The sequence below is a fragment of the Furipterus horrens genome, unplaced genomic scaffold, assembly GCF_987537825.1.
Source record: "Furipterus horrens unplaced genomic scaffold, mFurHor1.1.pri manual_scaffold_7, whole genome shotgun sequence".
In the NCBI taxonomy this organism is placed as follows: Eukaryota; Metazoa; Chordata; class Mammalia; order Chiroptera; family Furipteridae; genus Furipterus; species Furipterus horrens.
The window spans coordinates 105,987,628-106,012,488 of NW_028327177.1; the positions used below are offsets into that span (position 1 = coordinate 105,987,628).

The 24,861-nt window shown below is 38.5% G+C and overlaps 1 protein-coding gene across 4 annotated transcripts in view; it reads right to left on the reverse strand.

Moving 5' to 3' along the window:
• Positions 1-24,861, reverse strand: part of TMCC1 (transmembrane and coiled-coil domain family 1) — a 242,665-nt gene that overhangs the window by 179,933 nt on the left and 37,871 nt on the right. For all 4 annotated transcript variants that reach the window (XM_090284212.1, XM_090284211.1, XM_090284209.1 and 1 more), the window contains 2 exons: positions 15,387-15,442; positions 11,225-11,921 (listed from right to left, as the gene is read on the reverse strand). In XM_090284212.1, coding sequence (XP_090140338.1) covers positions 11,225-11,794 — 570 coding nt within the window. In that variant the 5' untranslated portion in view covers positions 11,795-11,921; positions 15,387-15,442. The remainder of the gene's footprint in view (positions 1-11,224; positions 11,922-15,386; positions 15,443-24,861) is intronic.

Genomic DNA, 24,861 nt, shown 5'->3' on the forward strand with positions numbered 1-24,861 from the left:
CTCTAACCTTGGTCAGGTGGCTTAGTTGGTTGGGGTGTTATTCCCATTCACCAAGGTTGTGGGTTCGATCCCCAGTCAGGGCACATACGAAAATCAACCAATGAAGGCCTAAATAAGTGGAACAACAAATCGATGTCTCTCTCTCTATCAATTTTAAAACAATTAAATTTAAAAAACAGACTTCCAGCCAAGGTGGAGGCATAGACAGACAGGATGTGTCTTCCTCCACAACTAAGAAGGAATAAAACTACCTCAAAACTAGAAACAATCAGAAGTTCCAGAAAATCAAACTGCATGGAAGTCCAGAAAACAAAGATATAAAAAAGAAATACTCATCCAGACAGGTAGGACGCGGTGTGGTGGCGGCAGCAGCGGTGGCAGTGGCAGGCCGGCAGAAAGTGCAGTCACACATTTTAAAAAGTCAGGAGGAACACCTGGGGAGCGTTCCCAACTCTTCACTGGACCTCGCAGTTCACAATCCCAGCACCGGGGAAAATCAAGCCTCATTGCTTTTGACTGTGCAGACCAGTGGCTGTTGGGGCGGAGGCAGAAACTGCCGGTCTCAACAGAGTCCGCTTGTTTAAAGGGCCCCCACAGTCCTAGAACAACTGCAGACCCACCCACTCTGGGAACGACAGCCAGGGTAGCAGCTAGAGAGGCACCAGTCTGGTATGGAAGTGGGACAGGTGCCTGGAAAAGGGGCAAGCGCTGAGCAAGCAGCATTGTTCCCTCTCAGACCCCTCCCCCATATATAGCACCACAACGTGGTGAAACAGGTTGCCCTGTACTGATGAATCCCTAAGGCTCCGCCCCTTACAACATAACAGGAGCAACAGCTCTACCTGGGATGCGAAGGCAAACACAGGAGCCTGTCAGAATGAGGAGACAGAGAAGTATGGTCCAAAAGGGGAAATGGATCAAGGTTCCAGTGGGAGAACTAAGCGACGAGGAGATAGCCAACCTAACAGATGAAGAGACAGACAACCTAACAGACACAGAATTCAAACCACTGGTGATAAAGATGCTCACAGGCTTGACAGATATGCTTGAGTATGGCAAACGCATAAGAGAAGAAGTGAAAGCTATGCTAAGTGAAACGAAGGAAAATCCATACAAAACCAATGGTGAAGGGAAGGAAACCAGGGTTCAAATCAATGATTTGGAACATAAGGAAGAAAAAGGCAGTTAACCAGTGCAGAATGAGGAAGCAAGAGCTGAAGAAAATGAGAAAAACTTCCCAAATTTTGCAAAGGAGATGGACATACAGGTCCAGGAAGCATGGAAGGTCCTGGGCGAGCTGGACTCAGAGGGGACCACACCAGGATGCATCATGATTGAGATGTCAAAGGTAAAAGCTAAAGACAGAGTCCTGGGAGCAGCAAGAGAGAGGCAGAGAGTTGCCTACAGGGGGATTCCTAAAGGACTATCTATCAGCTGATTTCTCAGAGGACACTTTGCAGGCAGGAAGAGACTGGTAAGCTTTATTCAATGTGATGAAAAACAACCTACAACCAAGATTACTCTATCCAGCAAAGCTATCACTTGGAATGGAAGGGCAGATGAAGTGTTTCCCAGACAAGGTGAAGCTAAAGGAGCTCATCATCACCAAGCCATTATTATATAAAATATCAAAGGGACTTATTTAAGAAAAAGAAGATCAAAACTATGAGCACTAAAATGACAACAAACTCACAACTATCAACAACTGATTCTATAAAGTAAAAACAAAATCCAACTAAGCAAACCAGAACAGGAACAGAATCATAGATAGGGGGGTCATTTGGAGGGTTATCAGCTGGGACCAGGGAGGGGTAGAAATGGGGAATGGTGCAGGAACTAAGAAGCATAGCCGGATGGTACAAAATAGACAGAGGGATGTTAACAATAATATAGGAAAGGGTGAAGCCAAAGAATTTATATGCACAACCCATGAAGGTGAACTAAGGGCAGTGGGATTGCTGGAGGCAAGGGGGGTACTGGGCAGAGGGTAGCAAAGGGGAAAAAATTGGAACTACTGTAACAACATAATCAATAAAATATACTTTTAAAAAAAGAACAATTTAAAAAACACATTTCTAGGCTCCATATCAGACCTTCTAAATCAGAAATTCTGTGGCAGAGCATGCAAAACTTGTTTTCATCTGTTGTCCTAAATAATTTCTGCTTTATTCACTCAAATTTAAAAACAACTGAGACAGAAAACATACTAGAAGGCATTATGAGAGATGATAATGAGTTAAAATTTGGTAATGTGAGTATGAACTGCCTATGCAGACAACCAAAAGATAGTCAGCCAATCCTGAGGATCATAGGATTGGTCAGGCTGGAGATAAAAATTTGGTGGAAGCTTAACATATGACAACACTTAAGGTCACAAAGGAATGAAAAGAGTGATATGGGCTATGTTAAAACTCCAAAGAGAACTTCTGGCCAAGATGGAGGCGTAAATAGATGCACTGCTTCTCCTCACAACTAAGAAGAAATTTACAACCACTCCAAAACTTTAAAAACCCAGAAAATCAAAAAAATCAAAACTACAGGGAAGTTCAGCAAGAAATAAAGAAGAAATAATCAACCAGAAAGGTAGGAGGGGTAGAGCTGGGCCAGAGAGAAAGAGGAGTGGAGCAGTGGTTGCGGGGGCAGTGCTTGGCGGCAGCACAGCTAGAGGCGGTGCGGCGGGAGGACATGGCTAGCAGCAGCCCCGAGAAAAACACAGTCATACTGATTAAACCTGAGAAACGATCCCAGCCCCAAACTAGACCACATAGCTTGCAGTTTCAGAGCCTGGGAAAATAGAGCAGCATTGCTTCTGACTAAGAAAGCAAGTGGGGGCTAGGGCGGAGGAAGAAGCTGCCAGTCTCAAAAAGGAGGCAGCTTGCTTAGTATGGGAAGGAGGAGAAGTGCCTGGAAAAACTGTGGCAGCCAGCACTTTTCCCTCTCAGACCCCTCCCCCACATATAGCGCCAAAATGTGGAGAACCGGTCACCAACACTAAGAAATACCCAAGGCTCCACCATTTATAACATAAGAGGTGCGACAGCCCTTGCCCAAATCACAGAGGCAAACACAGGAAGATGAAGAGACAGAGAAGTACGACCCAGAAGCCGGGGCAGGTCAAGGTTCCAGTGACACAACTAAGCAATGAGCAGACAGCACGCCTAACGGATGTGGAGATGGAGAGCTTAACAGATGCACAGTTTAAGGCATTGGTGATTAGGATGCTCACAGACTTGACAGCAAAGATTAAACAGGACAGGGAAAGAATGAAGGATATTCTGGCTGAAATGAAGAAAAATCCATATGAAACAAGTGGTAAAGGAAGGGAAACCAGGGTTCAAATCAACAAATTGGAACATAATGCAGAAACAGTCAACCAGTACAGGAGGAGGAAATGAGAATTTTAAAAAATGAGGAGAGGCTTAGAAACCTCTGGGACAGCTATAAACATGCCAACATCTGAATCACAGGATTGCCAGAAGGTGAAGAGGGAGAGCAAGAAATTTAAAAATTGTGTGAAAAAATAATGAAGGAAAACTTCCCTAATTTGGGGAAGGAAATGGATATACGGGTCCAGGAAGCACAGAGTCCCAAACAAACTAGACCCAGGGAGGATCACACCAAGACATATCATAATCAAAATGCCAAAGGTTAAGGATAAGGAGAGAATCTTAAAAGCAGCAAGACAGAAGAGAGTTACTTACAAAAGGGTGCCTACAAGACTGTCTGCTGATTTCTCAAAAGAAACTTTGCAGGCAAGAAGGGACCGGCAGGAAATATTCAAAGTGATGAAGAGCAAGGACTTACAACGAAGATTACTGTATCCAGCAAAGCTATCATTTAGAATGGAAGGGCAAATCAAGTGCTTCCCAGACAAGGTAAAGCTGAAGGAGTTCATCATCACCAAGCCATTATTATATGAAATGTTAAAAGGACTTATTTAAGAAAAAGGAGATCAAAATTATGAACATGAAAATGAAAACATATCACAACTATCAACAACAGAAGCTAGGGAATGGAAACAAAGGTAAACTAAGCAGACAACTAGAGTGGCAACAGAATTACAGGTATGGGGAGCATGTGGGGGGAGGTCAGCGGGGAGGGGGAAGAGGGAGAGGGAGGGAAATGGTGCAGGAATTAAGAAGCATAGTAGGAGGGTGGGAAATGGACAGGGGGATGTTGAGAAGAGCTTTATGCATAACCCATGGACATGGATTAAGGATGGGGGACTGCTGGAGGGAGGGGGGTTGCTGGGTAGAGGGAAGCAAAGGGAAAGAAATTGGGACAACTGTAACAGCATAATCAATAAAACATACATACAAACAAAAACAAAAACAAAAAACCCAAAACAAAAAAAAATACTCCAAAGAACCCAACAGTTAAAATGTTGACAGAGAAGATGATTTGCTCACTATTCAATAAATACCCTTTAAATGCTGTTTTTTTTTCATGAGGTATTTGCATGCAAAATGCTGTCCTGCTAAGTGTTGGGAGTTGTCTTGCGAACCCTGTGGACAGTTCTAGGCCTCTCAATACATCTGCCAAAATGTCAAAGGCCTTATCATTCAAGTCTATAATGCACCTTGAAAGAGTATAAGTTTACTAAGAAAACACTAATTAGTTTCATTTCCAAAGTCTTTAACTTAGAGTATATACTTACTCCCCAATAGCCACACCAACATCCTGAAGCCCCTCCTTCAAAACTTTCAAATATTCTTCTGGACAAAATAATTACTCCTTTCCGAAATACACACGTTCTTACATTTCTTAAGCATTTATCACGTTCTAGCCTGTATAATACTGTAGACAGTGCTGCAGAAAGAAAAGTAGCCTGTAGAAATCAAAGGCTTCACCTCTTATTTACAAGTTGTGTAACCCTGAAATCACTTTCCTAGTCTGTGAAATAATGACAATAAAACCTTCATTACCATCTCACAGAATTATTAGTATCAAGTAAAATAATTCATTTTAAACTGCTTTACTAAAATTCTCAAATTACTTTCTCTATGTACATCTTACGTTTCCTGCTAGTTTTAAAAATCTCAAGAGCTAGGATCAAGTGTTATAAATCTACATGTCCACCACAGCATTTTTCAGGATATCTTGCATATAACGAGCACTCGTAAGTTTGATCAAATATGTTGAATAGATGATGGGAGATGAAAAAGAGAGGAAAATTTACACCCTACTTTATTCCAAAAAAAATCCAAGGCAGTTGATATGCTTGCATGTTTCTTTGACCACTCTTAACTATCCCATCAATAAATTTTCCTTGCTCATATCATTCCCCTTTCTGAAGTAACCCCTTATTCTACCCCCCACATCTTACATATCTATATGCTTTTTCTCCTACAAGACCCAAATCAAAGCACCCATCTCTCCTCCAGCTTTTTATTCACTTCCACCCAGAATAATCTTTCTCTTCTCTATTTGTTTATACCATTTATCATATAGATTCTGTTTTATATCACTTGCCATATCACTAAATAGACTGTGAGTTCACTGAGTCTAGGATCAGAAAGCTTTCAGACACCCTGGAGAACTTAAAATATGAACAGTAGGTATAAAAGAAACAATGTTATGTGTGGTCATTTTAAAAAATCTGACAGAAGAATCTAAAATAAGACCATATTATGCATGAAATGCTAACCCTCAATTTTCATAAATTAAGTGCCAATAGCTGACTGTTCTATCATTCTATACATACAAATGAAGTTAGCATTTTAAAGAAAAAAAATATATACTATTTCCTGTACATTCTTCATATGTCCCAATTACTTAGATCAATGTCCAACTTATAAAGAACAGAGACACACTTTGGTATAGTAGGCAAAAGTACTTTTTGAATCAGATAGTAATTTGCATACAGTAGTTACTAAAACCTAGATAATCAATATATAAATGGCCTAGATTTATTATTTCAGTTCTGAAACAATCTAGTTATGAAACACACTAGCTGGGAAACCATGGGCATACTTTATTTCTCTATGCCACTGCTATTTCATCAATAAAAGAGAAAATACAAAAAATAGGGCTGCTTTAGAATTAATGTGAAAATTATATAATGCATTTAAACACAACAATGCCAGCCACTTAATAAGCTCACAATGAATGGTAGCTATCATTTTCATCACTACCAACTAAGTGGTCTTAAATACCTCTTGATTAATATTTTGTATATTGTTTTATGTAAAGGAAATTACACTGGAATTTAAATATTTTCATTCCCCATCTCCAACTCAATATATAAATGGTTAACACATATTATGGTATTATAACAAAATATGTTGTAATATTATGCAATCAGAAAATTCTATAAAGAATATTTATGAATATATAAAATTGCTGATAGAATTTTAATAAAAGAGAATACAAAATTATGCATTTAATAATATTCTGATTTAAAATGTTAATTTTAATAAAACTAAATAAAAACAAATTTAAATTTTCTTCTATATGTTTTTCATATGTAAGTAATATACTGAATGGAAAACACACCAAAATATTGGCAGTAGTTTTTTTTTTCTTCTTCTTTTAGTTCTCTGTATTTTCAAAGTTTTCTACACTGAGCAGATTTATTTCAAATCCAAAACATTTAACTTTTTAACTTTCATATCAAAAAGCATTTATAGAAAAAAATTAATCTGCCTTTGTTAATTTAAAAATGACCCTTTAGATTATATAATTTGACCACACCCATATGGCATCTATTATTTAAGTGTATATATATATATATATGTACGTGTGTGTGTGTGTGTGTGTGTGTGTTTTTACTATAAGAGATGAAAACATTTCAATACAAGTATTGCAGGAGACTGGAGGTATCGATAAGATTTTTTTCTGTGGGGAAAAAACCTGACATTAGTAAACCTGAAAAGTAAGGAAACACAGAACCTTTGTGTTCAACCAGGCCCCTTTTCCATCATTAAGTCAAAGCATACTTTGCACGTATTAGGCACAAATATTTGCCAAATCTGTAATTTTTAAAAAAAGGAATCTAGCTTAAAGTCCAAGAATCTGCTTTAAAAACTAGACTGGTTAGTTGGCAGATATTTAGGCAGAAGCAGGTGGCTCTCAAACACAAAGGATACATTGAAAAATCAACTCAACATTTGTTTTAGGGTTTTGTGTGTACAAGGAGACATGCACACACAAGTCTGTAAAATACTATTAAAACTTATATGGTATAGAAATAGCAATATTCTTAAATGTTTATTACCAACATTATAACATTTTCATCCTCAGTCCTTTGAGTTAAAAAAAAAGTTTTAAAAATAGAGATGTCAATATTGAGAATTTGAAACAATCTCACACACTAAGATACAGCAGAGTAGAAGCTCTCCAGACTAAGCTCCACTTAACCGACTTACCACATTATTCTTACTCTCTCCATTTTCTCTGAAAGACATGAGGACTTCATGCCCACAGGATAATAAATGTTCATGGCTAGTACTTCCACATACATCTTGCTCCCCCTTCAGTTTTTTAGTAATATTCATTACAATTAAAGTTTAAGTAAATAAAATATAAACCAATCAGATTGAGTACAAAAAGGGCTACTGCTTCTATGAAAACAAAGTTAAGTGCTTTGAAAAGACTCAATGAAGGCAAATTGCTTTTTTTAAAAAATGAACTTAAGGTGGGCAAGGCATTTCAAGAGATCATTAAAATCCAAGATTCTGTACCATACTGCTTCACAAGTGTCATTAGGTAATCACTCCACTTTATAAAAATTAAAACTAGAAACTGTAGTCCATGCAATGAGTGCAGGAAAGGCACAGAATTTCAATTAGTAGAATTATATTTATATTTAAAATGTAAAACATTTTAAGGTTAGATAAGATATTCCAAGTATGTATAATTTTTTGATAGTTTTTTATTTAAAAAAACAAAACTTGAACTGATTTTTTGATTAACTGACAAACTATTTGGTCCCAATTATGTTGGTTAAGAAGGTAAGTACAATCTTTAGGTTCTAGCAACAAACCTAACCTAACAAAAAGAACATAACTTAAATGTTTCTAAGAAGCAAATAAAAAACCTAGTACCTTCTAAACCTGTTAGACATGTCAAATTTTATACATCAGTATTGATGCTAAACTGCATTCTGATTTTACATATGAATAGATGAGCTTTATTTCCCAGACTGATGATTATAAATAAAAATCAATAAAACTATAAGAACTCAGTTCTTCAGATTTAACGTAATTAAACAAACAGCAAATTTTGGATAAATGACTATTCTAATTCTGAAGAGTTCTATCAAATCATTCAAATGTCTAAGAAAAATTGACATCAATTCTTAGAAATAATCTCTTTTAAATCACTAGCCAATCTTTATAAACTACATTAAAAAATGCTGCCAATAATCTTTCCATACCACTAGAAAAACACAAATTTAAAACCCCAATGCAATATCACTACACACACACTAGAATGGCTAAGTTTAAAAATAATGACACCACCAAATACTGGTGAGGATGAAGAAACTGGAATTTTCATACACTGCTGGTAGAAATGCAAAATGGGTACAGTCACTTTATAAGTTAAACACATACTGACAGAGCTCCTAAAATCCCTGAAATCTCCAGAATGTAAGAGTAACTTTTATATGCTAATGAAATGACTTCAGATAAATACCAGTAGCCAAAAAGACCAAGGCATGATTAGAAGGATGATCATCCCTAACTCCCAACTTCTGGGAAGGGAGGGATTTGTAGATCTGAACTAATCACCAACAGGCAATAATTTAATCAACAGGTCCTATGTAATGAAGCTGCCACATAAAACTCGTAAATGGCAGAGTTCAGAGAGTTTCCAGGTTAGTGAACACATGTGCCCAGAGGACACAGAGCCTCTGCACCACCAAACTCCTCCCTTCCCCCACTCCTTGCCCTCTTCTATTCGGCTGTTCTTGAGTTTCATCCTTTACAATAAATCTGTAAAAGTAAGTAAGGTGTTTTCCTGGGTTCTTTGAGCCATTCTAGCATATTACCCAAGCTGAGAAGGAAGTCGTGGGAACACCTAATTTATAGCTGGTTGGTCAGAAGTACAGGTGACAACCTGGAACTTGTGACTGATGCCTGAAGTGGGAGCAGTCTTGTGGAACTGAGTCCTTAACCTGTGGGGTCTATGTTAACTCCAGGTAGTTATTGTCAGAATTGAGCTGAATTATGCGACACCAAGTTGGTGTCACAACTGGCTGCTGGTGTGGAAAAAACCTACACATTTGGTGTCAAATGTGTTGTGAGTAAAAACAGTAGATACATTTATTATATTACACAGAGAAATGAAAATGTCTATAAAACTTAACCTATACACAAAATTTCATAGCAGTGTAATTCATAATAGCCAGAAAACAAAAATAATCCAAACATCCATCAACTGGTGAATGGATAAACAAGTAGATACACAACGGAATACTGCTCAGCAATAAAGAGGAACAATGCAACAACATGGGTGAACAACACAAATGACTACACTATGTGATCCCATTTACATTAAATTGTAGAGAAGGCAAAACAATAGTGACAGGAAAGCCAGTGAGTGGTTGCCAAAGGCCAAGGGTTGGAAAAGAGGACTGACTGCAGCAAAGAGGCACGAGAAATAATTCTGGGGTGATGGAAATGTTCTCTAACATAACTGTTTTACATGACTATACATTTTCAAAATAATCAAATCTTACATTTAAAATTGGTGAGTTTTACTTTATGTCAGTAAAGTTGGCAAACAACATTAAAGAAACAATTTTATGAAAAAAATGTTAACCCTTGGCTCTCTTCCTGTAAAGTTTTCTAAAGCAAACAATATATAAATGCATAAAATAAGCTTTACTTTTATTTTTCTTTTTAACATAAATGTTTATAATCCCAGGCTCACTTAATGTTCTCTGGTATGGATTAAGACAACTTATATAGTTGCGCTGTTAGTTTTTATTACCAACTAGATTGTGCAATCCATGACCAAAGGTCCTTTTTAGTCCAAAGAACTATTAAGCACATAAATACATGCTTTTTTTCCTCACTTATACTTTAAATTTTTAATTATGTGAATCATTAATCTGATGATTCTGTTATTCTGGTGAATATGTTATTCTGACAGGTTTAACTTCTTAAAAGTGATTTACTGTCCATTACCTGTTTGTTTTTAATGTCACAATTAGGTAGGGAATGTTTAAAGGTACTAGATTCAATATTTAAATTTCCAGGCTATATATCCAATAAAATAAACTTACCTGTGACAGAAGCAACACAGAACAAAAATGACTATCATAAAAACCTTAAGGAATACATAAAAATAAAGCCAAAAAAATAGCAAGATGGTGACTTAACGGGCATACCTGGCCCACAAATTGTTCTGTGGGGCTTCCATAATATGTTAAAAATCAAAGAGATTACTCACCTAAGCTTTCAGTTTCTCTTAAAAAATTAGAAGCCCTAGCAAGACTGGGCTCACAACCCTAAATTACAACAATCAGCTAAAGCAATGAAGGCACTGTCCTGTTAGACAAAGCATGTACTCTTCTGTTTCTCCAAGCTTCGTAACACTTGAGTTTACTCATTTTCACTTCCTGCCTGGCTACATGTACTTGAGTTTTCAAACCCTAAGAAAACCTTCTTTTTTGATCCTTAATTAACTATAACTGAGAGGTGAGAGTTATATGAAAGGAATTCCCCCTAAATTTGTTGTGCCTTGTTCTCCCATAGAGGCAAACCCAATAAAAACTGTTTATTAAGAGTAAATTAGAAGAATGCAAATACTCTATTACAGAAAGCAAAACATATACTGAATGGTACAGTGTGTGTGAAAATTATAAGCAATTTATATTTCCACCGTAAGCAAACACGCTCTGATTCCAGAACTGGTTCATTACCTTCATTAATGTAAGAAAGCCAATTCATGTGTAAACAATAAAGCATCTTTGTTCCTCTACAATAAAACTAAGAGTTTAAGACATAAAGAGTATACAAAGTATACTGAAGGTTTTAGCAAAGGGGTAAAACAAAATATAGCAGTATGTTAGGAAGCAAATAGGAATTATAAACATGCATTCATTAACTGCAATCATTATTCGTTTCCTTTATTTAACAGAATCAGAAACTATCTTTTACCAAACTTAGAAATACCTCTTGCTGAGATATCTCTTCTTAGTTACCAAAGAAAAACTTGAAAAATCCTAGATACAAAGAACAGTAAGTTAACAGAAAAAGAAACTTAACAGACTTACCCGCTCTAGAGCTGCCTCATCCCCTGGTAGACACGCAGCAGCAGCAGCAGCACAAGCTATTTCCATCACAGCAGAGCTGGTAGGCGCATCAGTAGTAGATGAAGACCTGGGTCGGCATGACTGCATAACAGGTGCCATCTCCTGGCCAGATTTCCTGTTGATTTGGGGACTTCCCTTCGGGGCCTCTGGCTTGCCCCGCCTACTATGCAAGCTCGTCCCTCTCTTCATCTTGGGTGGCACTCGGATCTGTTGCAGGACACGATTCAGAGCTGTGGGGTGGGTGGGGACACCATCAATCTCAGCACATGCGTTCTGGCTTTCCAGATCCATTTCAGGTTCTGGATCTGCCTGAATTTGTTGCACATCGTGTGGAGACACTGATGACCTCCTGCGCTGGTGCTGGAAGAGATGCTTCAAGCCTTGGCCAATCACATTAATGTTCTCCAAAGCATTGTGGGTCATTTTAGACAACTTTTGTTCTGATTCTGTCTGCTTTCTGGCCTCTGCATCTTGGGATTTGCCTCCAGGATCAGGGTCCTCATAAAATTGTTCACTGCCCGAAGGCTCCATCAGTAGACTTAATAAGCTTATTTGCAAACTCAAAAGATTTTACACACACCAAGACTGTCAAATTAGGTAGCCATTTGCTTCAATAGTAACTACACATGCAGCTGTGAGACGAAGGCTTCATGCCTATCTAATTGTAAAAAAAAAAAACACAAAAAACAAAAAAACCTCATATTACAAATCCATGCAGAAACTCCAGTGTTAAAACAAAGAAAAACATGCCACTAGCCAAACAAATAAGCACTATCATTAAGCAATCTTTAATCAGAAGATTAAAGAACAATTTTCTAGATAGTGGGTAATGATTATTTTCTAGAATAGGAGGAAAAAACTACAAAGCAAGTACATAGAAAATGAAAACAGCAATGTTTAAAAAAAAAAGGTTCAATATATAAAGAATTGAAAACTAGAGTAGTCATCCTGGAATGGAAACCCCAATAATAGTTGACAAACAGCCACTGCTTGGGAAATCAAGCGAGAACAGAACATTCAATATGTATACTCTTGCTGAGGCAATTTAATTCGTCTCAAAGTTAATTATAGAAATGCTGAAACTCAGTAAATTCAAATGGTAATAATTAAGTAGATATCCCAACCTAAATGTATGTGGATTTTACGGAAAAGAGAAATTTCTTGTTGCTATTCATATTAATCAAGATTACTGGTAACTAGGGGTGACAGTTTTGCTCTTTTAATAAGAAACAGAAGTAAAAACCTTGTAAGTTGAATTATCTGTTGAAGCACAAATGACTTTCTGGTACCACATGAGTGAATGATCCGGCCTGTCTTCAGAAAGACTAGAGCTTTGCTCAGTACCAGCTATCAAGAAAAGATATTTCTAAGAACTCCCTTTTTCTGAAGAGTATCAGTTCTGACAGAAGCTTCCCATATATCCACAAAAATTCAAAAGTAAAGAAGTAACATAGTAAACAAGGTATAACAAAAGAGTAGAGAAAAGGAAAGGTCAAATAGCAACCACACACCAATATTAAATGTATAAAGTTAAAAGGAAACTGAAACTAAGAAATGTAAGGTAAGCACAATTGCCATGGTTAGGGAAATCACATGCAAAAAGAGGAGGGGAGATGGTAGGCATGAGATTTTTCATAACATAAAGTGTTTATTTTTATATGGAGTTTCTGCAAATATAAAATTGCATTAATGCATAGAACCTGCTAGAGAGGACAAAATATGGTGTAGGAAGAATTTCTTTATATTTTCCCTCAATTTTTTTGTTCAAAGGGCTTTAAAACTCCCTGCACTACCAAGTACTTTGAACAATTTAAGTCACTATCAGTAAAGCCCTATGATGGTCATCTTTGGGGAAATGAAGACTCCTTGCCACCAAGTAGTAATCTAGAAAGCATAAATTATCTGATGTAAGAGTTCACTATGAACTCAAGACTGCCAGAGTTCAGAGGGACAGGAATGCAAACTCACTAGAGTTTTGTTCCTGGTAACTCCTCTCAGAAGACCTTCTTACCATGTAAATGGGCACTGTCATTGCAGCTCTGCTGTCCATACTCTTACATGCCTATTTCCCCATCTCCTGACCTCTTCATGACTCAGAATCATACATAACATGACAAGGTAAAGGACATCATCTCTCAATAGTATTTTCTTTCTCAATACCACAAAATTCTTTGCTCCCATATTAGGCAAATGGGAAATTTCACTGACTTTCACTGAAATTCTTTGTGGCCACACTAAAATCCTGCCATACCCTTTTCCTTATTGTATTGTATATGGCTTCTGTTCTTCCCTTCTTTTTTGGGATAACCAAGAAAGAAATCCTTAATCCTACTAGATTAAAGACTGTCTTGGCCTCTACTATAGAGTTTTCTGGGGCTCCTTGTGGGCAAAAATGTTGCCATAGTATATGTATTTCATTATCCTCACCTTCCCTCATGAGTTTGTAGGACAGACTAATGGTTACTGAATTATTTCCACTCTGCAAAGCATTAAGCACCTTAGGGAAAATTTACCAAAATAATCCAGTAACACTAATTTCTTCTTGCACTGGGCTATTTAGACTGAGAAGAAGGGAGGATGTGAAAGCAGCAGGCTGACAATGAGGACATAATTTACATTTTCCCTTAAATTTATTTCATTAGCTAAATAATACAAACTATTTTGTTTCTGAAAGTATAATATATAAAGTAAATTTCTCCCATGAGAGTGAAAGATATCATGAATAAAGGAACAGTGTCAAAGTAGTTGGAAAACCTGCTTGTCTCATAAAGGTATAAGGAATTTATTACCCAGCAAACTTGCTTCTTTGGGCAGTGCTATAAACTAATCAAGTGACTACCTGCTTCTCATCTTTTCAAATGAAAAGTATGGTACATTTTATATATCAATAACTTCATTTAGATTGCACTAGCATTTGGACATCATTTATTTTCATATAATTTGAAGTGGTGATTGATTGACTGGTTGGTTACAAGGAAATGCCAGCATTCCAGGAAAACCTAGAAATAGGATGTCAATCTCCACACCAAACCTTTCGCAGGCTATCCACATAAATGCAAAAATTATATAATAGAACGGTAATGAATTCTGGGACTTCTAAAGGGAAGACATAACCATACTAACCAGCAGAGGCTTACCTAACATGGCACCCTAAGATGAGTTTGAAACATCAAGTGGTAAGATAAGAATTTGGAAAAACAACCTATTGCACTGATAATAAAATGCAATCTGGTACTTAACACCTGTAGCTGTTATCTGTATTACTGCTGTGATACCAACATAAACAAGAAATGTCAAAATTTTGACACTAGCTAAAATTTTCTGTAGGCCAACAAAAAAAACCTTTAAGGCCACCTTTTAATACAAGCCAAATATTATGGAAAGTCAAATGCTGTGCCAAAACTACCAAAGATGGTAATTTTGCAATAATTAACTATAAAATTGCTGACAGTAAAAATGCAAGCACTAAAAAAATTCAACAATGGCAACTCCCTATTTTAGGAATCCCCTATTTTCTTCCGTAAAATTCAAATAAATAATAACTATTGCTCAGTTTATAGAATTCCCCAAATAACGATATAAAGACCCGTGGTTTGACACAAGTTCAACTGCAAAGTAAGGGGCTTTTGTAGGAAGGAAATGTTGACTTCTCTTTTATTTACTCAGAGTTGCTGAAAGTAGAGTTCTTATAAGTAAACCAGAGGAAGTAGGGAAAGAAAAAGGAACAGAAGGACAAGGCCGAAAGGGGGCTGAGGGAAGGAGTGAAAAGTGGGAAAGAGGAGAAAAAGCCACCTACAAACCAGGCATTTGAGATAACTTTGTTAAATTGTCAGAATTTTTAATAATTTTTCTGCAACAGTTTTGCCAAAGACACAATACAACATTAGTTCATATTCAAGAAACTAGTACTAAATTAGTATCAGAAAGAAGTTAAAAATTACGTTTTTAAAATCTGTGAAATGCTTATGAGGGTGCTCTAATAAAACCATTCCAAATTATATACAAATTCTTTTTCTTTCTTCTCCTTTAAGCTTTTCTCTCCCAATTTTTTTGTTTTTTTGATACATATGGTAACCAAAGCTTTTTGGTTTGGCTATGAACCAAGTTAGTGCTGGATACTTGCCTTTATCACTCTTCCTCAAGCACTTCTAACATACACCGGAATCCTTTTAGGAAAAGCTGAAAAGTAAACATTAACAATTATAAAGTGAGAAACTTAGCGGTAACAACTTATCTATTATATACACACAGAAATAAAAAACAGAATATATACAAAATGTTAACGTTTATCTCTCATTGGTAAAAACATGGTAATTTTTTCCAGTATTTTTCAATACTTTTATAATTTTTCAAAAATGTGATCAAGAAAACTTTTAATCAGAAATGAAAATAATATTAAACTTGTCAATACTTAAAAGAAAGAGGCATGTGTCACACGTAGCAATAAACATTTTTACACTATGATATGGAATGATAAGTAGATATTTCATTACTTTTAATCTTAAAGTAACATGAAATGCAAAACAAGTACATGAAAAATGATTTATAAGCAAATATTCAAGTAGCTTCCATTCTGTATGTGTAGTTTTGCATTCAAAAGCAACTCTAAAAACTATATCTACCAGGAATGATGGAGATTCAAGATGCACCAAAACTGAAATCTTCCTGGAAAACTAGCTTCTTACAGCCATTACTAGAGAAGCAATTTAACTAACAAGTATTTGGTGGGTATCTGCAATGTGCTCAGCAAAATAAAGCATATTACCCTGCCCTCAAGGAACTCACAATCTAGTATTTGAAAGTAAGATTTAAATAGTTCAAACTTGAAAACAGCGCTAATCAACACAATTAAATGTTAGAATGTGTAAATAAACTCCAATTGTCATTAGAAGCCTGGAAGATCAGTTAGGATTAGATTTGTTTGGGAAAATTTTATGAAAGAGAAAGAGACTTTAACTGAGCTTTAAAGGATAAGACGAATAAGCAAGAAGATATAAACCAAGACTTCCAGATTAGAGAGCAGTAAATACAGTATGTTTGGGGGCCAGTGAAGCCAGATAACTGTACTGGTGGATACACATCTGAGTCATCTGGAGAACAGGGTGGCTGGTTATATATTTCTATCATATAACCTTATCATATAACATTTTTAAAATAGTATAAGAGTATATAACTGCTATGCTAATAGAAAGTAAAAATATAATTAAAATACCTAATTAAATACAAAAAGAGGGAAGGCACAATCACAAAAATGTAGAACATATAAAAAGCAAAACATAAGATGTCAAATGTAAACTGAAATATTCCAGTAATTTTATTAAATGTAACTGGACCAAAAAGACAAGAATTATTATCCTAAATAAAAAATAAGGTGAGTAGTGGAAATACGAGGGGGGTACTCTTTGTAAAGTATATGACTGTCTAACCACTATGCTGTACACCTGAAACTAACACAAAATAATATTAAATGTAAACAGTAATTGAAAAAAAATTTTAAATAAAAACTTTTTAAAAAATTCAACTATTATGTTGCTTAACACCTAAAAAGTATAGAAAAGGTCATACAAACATAAACTAAAAGAAAGTTGCTCTAGCTATAGTAACAGTACACAAAATAGACTTTAATGCAAAAAGCATTAATAGAGGTATAATTCATAGGATAAAATGTATACTTCATTAGGACGATATAAAAATTTAAAATCTGTATTCATATAATAATATAGCCTTCAAATACATAAAGCAAAACTTAGCAGAATTATAAGAAAAACAAGCAGAATTACTATTAGCATAACGAGGAAATTATAATCAGTAGTTGATAGAACAAATGGCCCAAAAAAGGGGGAAAAATAAAAATATAGATCTGAAGAGCATAGTTAACAAACTGGACCTAAACAGACATATGACAGGCAAGCAGTAATTACAGAATACTCTATCAAGAACAAAAGATCATTTACAAAAATTCATCATATGCTGAGTCCTAAGGCAAGTCTCACAAGTTATTCTCTGACCACAATATGTATTTCTAAGGTTTAGAGAGAGTGGAGGGAATCACTCTCTCCTTCCCCTATTTTCTCCTAACCCAACCTCTAGGCAATTCAGCCAAGAAGGAGCAACACAGTGTCTGGAGAAGCACCTAAAACCCTGAAGGAGGAAAAGCCTTCTCTCTGACTAAGGAAAATATGTACAGTCACAAGAGCATGGATGAATCCCACTGCAGTTAGGGAGATTAAACTAGAGAATCTGTATAACTTGCTGAAGACTAAATATGGGCTAAGAGGAGAGAGTGTGAAGTCCCTGAGGGATGCAATCATAGGAGAGTTCCCACCCTATGATAGGCTTTTCTTCCAGGAATCTCAAAAGGCTTTCTAATGGGGTAGGACCTGGGAGAAATCAAAGAAAGCTCCTCGTTCCTGTCCTCACCCACCTTTGTGGAGTCAGAGAGTCAAACATCAGCCAATGTCAATCAGCCCAGACCTACTTCCCCTATCTCCCTATGGAATAAAAGGCTTAATCTCTGAGGAAAAATTCATAAGGCCTGTACCTTGAGGAAACAGGTGAAAAGCCTACTATTACAACTAGAGGAGAGGAAAGGAGACTGACATACTAGATCCTCACTCTCTCTCTCTAAAGAAAGAATAACCTTAATGCAGAGTGGGAAAGAGCTTTTAAAGGGGCTTTAAAATCTTAGCTAACAAAGGGCTTAAAATAACTTACCCTAGACAATGCGGTTGGGGAAAAAGATAGAAGGATAGAAACTCCACCCCTGGAAGTGAAGTGAAAGTCTTGTGAAGACCCAGGTTCTAATACCTACCTAAATCTGAGGCTTAATAGATTATCACAGAACTCCCCTCACTCTCCATTACCATGTTAAGAAGCTTTGAGCAAAATAGTGGAATACAGCTACAAGAGACAGATTCGCTCTGAGCAATAGCACAAAGGGAAAACCCAAACCAATGTTCTACATCCAGTACAAATATTCTTCATAAGTGAAAAAGACCTTCCAGACCAAAAAAAAAAAAAATTCAGAGAGAAAGAGATTCAATGCCAACAAACCCACCCTATAAAATATTAAAGGAAGTTTTTCTGGCAGAAGGAATACGATACAGGTCAGAAGCTTGGATCTACATAAAGAAATGAATAAATGAAAGAAAAGTAGAATCTTTTTCATATTTTTAATTGTTCAGAAGGACGACTTTAAAGCAGTAACTATATTGGGCATTTATAGCATATGTAGTGAAATGTATAATGACAGTGACAGGGAAAAAAAGAATTAGGAACATACTATAATGAGATACATTCACAGCATCTACTTATAACAAATACTCTCATCAAACTTAGAAAAAAAGCCCGTTAGCTTTATACAGGGTATCTATGAAAATCACACACACACACACACACGCACACACACACAAATCTAGAAAAACAATCCAGGTAAAAACATGTTACATTGCCATGAATTTAGGACCAAATGAAGATACAGGAATAGGTCTCTTGATATACACTCTGTATAACATATACAAAATGTGGATGGCTCATCATTTAGCACCCACACAGAGTTCATATTAGATATATCTGTCGTCGTCGTCGTCAGCAGCCGTCCGTCTGGAGAGACGATGGTGTAGCTTCTTAAGAGTCTATCTGCACCGCCGAGAATGGCTGTGCAGTCCGACTCGGGAGTGACATCGTATCTGTCTCCTCCCGTGTTGAATCGACATCTTGCGATGACGCTGAAGCTACAGAGCCTGGGCAGGGTGATATGGAGGGTCTGCTGTTGCCCATGCAGCAGACCCCCCTCTCTTCGCAGCTCAAGGGTCCAAGGGAAAGACGGAGTCAATACAGCTTGGCTTCAGGTGCGCCGCAGGAGTTGCCGGTGTTGACTACAACGTCAAACCGCCTTAGGGACTCCGGCTCCGGATTTTCTGTCAGGGTTTACTCCCTTAGCCTTTCCCCTGAAGAGGTATGCCGCAAGGCAGCGGAGGTTTTTTGGAGTCAGAGTTTTCCTTCTCTGATGTACCCTGACTGGAAGATCGAACCAGCGACACTTAGCTCGCAGGCCGACGCTCAATCCACTGAGCTAAACCAGCCAGGGCCAGATATATCTGTACATACAGAAAAATAAGTAAAATGTCTGAGACCTATGAATCCTATGCACATACTGCAAACTTCAGATAGTATCACACATTAGGTTTTTTAATTTAACTTCACTTTCAGGAATCTTCAAATTAAATCCAGGGTGCACACTGGCAGTTTCACATTGCCTTCTCTGCCTCCCCCACCCTCTCTCACCACTCCTGAAGGGTATCCACAAGAAAGGTCCTGGATCATTCTGCTTTGTTTCTAATAAAACTCATGGTCTTGTAAAAACCTTCAACTTTTGATCTGCTTCCCCAAAACTCAGTCTAAGGAGATAGCTAATGGAGAACCAAATCCTTTATTTCAGCTTTCTGACTTAGTTCATAAACTACCAAGAATGAAAGCTCTTAACTTACAAAGTAAGTTCCTTCTTTGATGTGACCTATAACCTAAAAATTAGATTCATTTGTTACTGTGAAGACATATCCTGTTTCCTCCTGGAAAAAAATAGAGGGAGGAGGATGTGCAATGAGGCTAGTTACTCAGCATATCTGGAGGACAGTCTATTTTAAAGGTAAAGCTACAGAGGAAAGTGGAGTAGTGACAGGTGAAAGAGTAAATGAGGAATAAATGGTGATGGAATGAGATTAGACTTTGAATGGTGAGCACACAATGCAACGTGCAAATAACGTACTTTAGAATTGTACACTTGAAACCTATAGATTTTATTGACCAACGTAGCCCCAATAAATTCAACAAAAATAAATATATAAATAAAACAAAGCAAAGCTGGAAGACTTCAGGTCAGGATGGCAGAGTAGGGAAACACGCTACTGGCATACTCCCATAGCCACATCAAAATTACAACTACAGACCATCACTTGAGAACCATGTGAAACCTAGATGAACAGAAGTCCTATAACTAAGGATATACAGAACAAGCCATGGCAAGAATAGTAGGAGAGGAAATGCAAAACAAGGTGATCTCACACACATCTATGGTGGTTAAAAACAGGAGAAATATCCTGGCTTCAGAGGATGCTCCTGAGGAGTGAGGGGTCCCAGCCCCACACCAGGAGAGAAGAATCCCAGCACCTCCAGGCCAGGGTTCCAGTGCCAGGTAGATAAGACTCCATAACTCCTGGATGCAAAAACCAGTGGAGATTTGAGTCGGTGGAAAAAACTGCTGGAGCCCTAAGTGATGGGGGACTCACATGTTGGCAAAACTTTAGTTTCAGGTAACAGCTAGGCTTAGTAATCAATGTATGTAAAAGCTATGTTTCAGGAACTGAAGGCATGACCCACCTTGACTTCAGGAGACCATAAGCAGTTCCACCTTTGTGCCTCAGGAGGACTGCAGGCAATTCAAGATGGTATCTGAGCCATTACACTCTTAGTTTGAGACAACCACCGCCCAAGACACAAAGACCACTGCCCAGGACACAGGTAAAAGAATGCTGCAGCTTTTATCTGATTAAGTTTTCCTCTGAATTCCAAATCCCTTACCTATACTTTTCTTCTTATAAATAGGGTCCATTTAAAATGGAATTTAAGACAGTCTATTAGGGTACAAACCCGCCGTCTTCTCAGATCTCTGACCATCTGAATAAACCACCCATAAAGATTCAATCGCTGTCTCTGCTTATTTGGTCTGGTAGGTGACAGGCAGCTCAATTGCTGGCTTCTCCAGTTCCACAAACAGTTCCTCTTAAAGAAGTCACACATGAACTCACCTACTCAGATTCACTCCCTTGGAGCTCCAGCACCAGGCTAGCAGCTTTGAAAGGCACCAGTGGCATACAGGGAGAAACTGAAGTGTCTGGAATCAAGGTGTGCAGAGGTCATTGTCCCTTTTCTAAGCCTTCCCCCCTACAGAGCTGGCAAGCTAGTGCCATGTCTGAGACTCCATCAACCTGGCTAATACTGTCTGATCAGCCTTGGGCATCCCCAGAGATTCCACCCTACCCAACTTACCGACCCACCAAGATACTTTTCCATATGAATGGCTGGTCTTGGCTCCTGCTTCACATTTCCTAAATCCTATCAAAAAGCAACAGCTGGCCTCAGTGAGCCCCAAAGGCATTAGTAGCAGCCACATCAAATGACTTTAGAGCTCAGGAAGAGTGGCTCTGGGCAAAACACAGGTGGGGGCTGACCTCAGCTTGCATCACCAGGGAAACCCCAGGGTCAGCGCACCAAGTGGACAGCTACAGACCATGTCGGAGCACCACCACCCTGCCCCTGCACAGCTGATTCTCCAGGGAGGGCGGAGGTTTGTGGTCAGAGCCAATTCTTGCAGCTGACTGGCGTGGGTAAGTCCCTCCCATTGACCTGCCAACAGCAACCAAGGCTTAATTAACTACAAAAGAAGGGTTTACTCAGCCCACAGGAAGGGTGCCCCTCAAGTACCCAGCTTGGGTGATAGGGGAGGCTGTGCCACTGGACCCTACAGGACACGAGGGACATACAAGAGAAACTGAATTTGTCTGGCTTTAGAGCAATGGCTGGAGAAAGAAATGCTGGCAGAAAATGTTGTTCCTTTGTTGAGCCCTGCAGGCTCAGGTGGGTGCCATTTCTGATTATCCATCAACCTTACAATCCCTTTCACCCCACCGTGATGATTCCCAATCCAACTTTTGGGCCCACTCAAACAGCTTCCATGGATTTTCTTTACAAGTGGCCTGTCTTGTCTCCTGCTTCAGACTTCCTAATCTCTTTCAAACATTGACAAACTCCAAATGAGAAGCATCTAGTGTAGGCAGGCCAAAGACCTCTTGCTAAATGGCCCCAGGCCCAGCACTGGTGGCAGCTGGACTCAGTTTCCAGTTTGGCCTCTCCCGGGCACCTCCAAGCCCAGCACAAGTAGCAGCCATCTGCAGATCTCCACTTTGTAGTTCAAACCAGGTGGCCCAGGGCAGGGCACGGGCAGCACCTGACACTGGCCTCCACATCCTGGGAGGTCCCAGATACAGCAACCCTGTGGTCAGTTAGATCATACCAGGGCACCACCCAACCATCTCTACACTAAGGGGCACACTGGCAAGCACCAGTGCCCCACAGAAGTGAGTTCTGCTCCACAGGGCCAGCTACTACATCTAGCTCCACCACTGTAGTAGTGACTGGTCCTCTAACCAAGGGGTCCCCAAATCCAATGCTGCGGACCGGTACTGGTCTGTGGCCTGTTAGGAACTAAGCAACAGAGCTCTGCTTCTTGTTGTGGCTTATAAGCAAGCGAAGCTTCACTCCCCCCGCACCACACCCGGTCCGTAGAAAAATTGTCTTCCATGAAACCAGTCTCTGGTGCCAAAAATGTTGGGGCCCGCAGCTCTAGTAAATCAGCAAGGGGGTCAATCCCTCCTACTGGCTTTCCAACAGCAATCAACGATCAATTACAACAGGAGAGTGCAGAGCGCCCACAAAGAAAGCCCACCTGGAATGCCCAGATCAGGTGACCAAGGAAGTTATGCCACAAGCCCTACAGAACACCTACTACTAAGGCCATCCTACCAAGACTGGGAGACATAGTAAATCTACCTAATACATAGAAAAATATACAGAGAGGAAGCTAAAATGGGGAGAACAAAGAAACATTTCCCAAATGAAAGAACAGAAGAAATCTCCAGAAAGTTAAATAAATGAAATAAAGGCAAGCAAACTGTTACAGAGTGGGATTCCCCAAATTCCCCAGAGCCTGTGGTTGGGGGATAGAGGAAGGGGACAACTTTCAAGATGCCTTTGCGTATCTATGGCTGGTAGCTAGTGTCTTAGTTATGCAAACAGTTTTGGTTCTTCCAAGGCCCCAAGGAGATGGGAGGGGTTTTGACCATAGAATGGTGAGAAAAGAGCATACAGGGCCTGTGCAAGACTCTGTGAATGGTCAGAACCAGTTACCATGTCCACTGCATCACAGGCCGTGGTCAGGGATTTTTAAAAAAGGCGGTAGCCATTTCACAGAGAGAGATCCACACAATTTGCAGGGAGGTACAAGGAGGGCACCATGCAGTTTTAGAAGGAAAGAGATCCATGCAGCTTTGACTATGCATGATCCAGTGCAACATGGCACATGTTTTCCTGGATTGTTACATGAAGACTGATGACATTGTACCCCAAATCCTAACAGAGAGCTGACAGATAAGGGATGGGGAACTTCTGGGCATGGTTTTGGCTTCTAGCCTTTTTGGGAGCAAGGAAAGTGCTGGGTCCCGTGGGAGAACAAGGCTCTGAGCTGAAGTGCTCACTGCCCTCCCCAGGCTGGAATATGTGAATAAAGACCTGTTTTCCTCAACATTAATTGTTGGGTTTTACACCAAGAACCCCCTTTTGCTCTGTAACTAAACTACAAGATACAAAATTCAAAACAATGGTTGTAAAGAAGCTCAAGGAACTTAGTAAGATCTTCAAAAGCATAAAAAAGGACATAGGAACCATAAAAAATAACCAGTCAGCAAAGAAGAATGCAATCAACTAAAATGAGTAATACACAAGAAGGAATGAACAGCAGATTAGATGAAGCACAGGATCGAATCAAAGATTTTGAAGACAAAGTAACAGAAAACAACCAGTCAAAGCTGCAAAATGAGAAAACAAGTATTTTTAATGAGGACAGGTTAAGGGACCTTAGGGAAAACACCAAGCCTAACCACATCAACATCATAGGGATACCCGAAGGAGGAGAGAGAATCAAGAAATTAAACACGTATATGAAGTAATAATGACTAAAACCTTCTCTAACCTGGTGAAGGAAAAAGACACAAGTCCACAAAGTGCAGAGAGTCCCAAATAAGATAAAATCAAAGAGGGTCACTAAAGAGAAAGAAAGAATCTTAAAAGCAGGAAGAGAAAGAGAGGTGCCTAGAAGGGAGCTCCCATAAGACTGTCAGCTAATCTCTAAACAGAAATTTTTCAGGCCAGAAGGGATTGACACAAAATATTCAAAGCGATAAAAATGCAAAGACCTACGACCAAGACTACTCTAACCAGTAAGTCTATCATTTAAAATTGAAAGAGCTATAAAGAGTTTCCCAGATAAAGAAAACTCAAGGACTTCATAAACAACAAATAAGAATTATAAGAAATATTAAAGGGACCTCATAAGAAAGAAAAGAAACATAAATATAAATAATAAAATGGTAATAAATAGGTACCTATTGATAACCACTAAAAATGTAAATGGATTAAATGCTCCAAACAAAAGACACAGGGTAATTGAATGGATAAGAAAACAAGACTTGACTTACAGTCAAGATGGAGGCATAGGTAAACATGGCTTGCCTCCTCACACAACCACATCAAAATTACAACTAAAATATACAATAACTATCACTTAGAACTGCCAGAAATCAAGTAGAATGGAAGTCTGACACTACAGAATTAAAGAAACAACACTCATCCAGTCTGGCAGGAGGGACAGAGACACAGAACAGGCTGGTCCCACATCCAAAGATTCAGGAGGGATATCGTAGGAGTGAGGAGCCCCAGCTCCACACCAGGACCCCCAGCCCAGGGTTCCAGTGCCAGGAAGATAA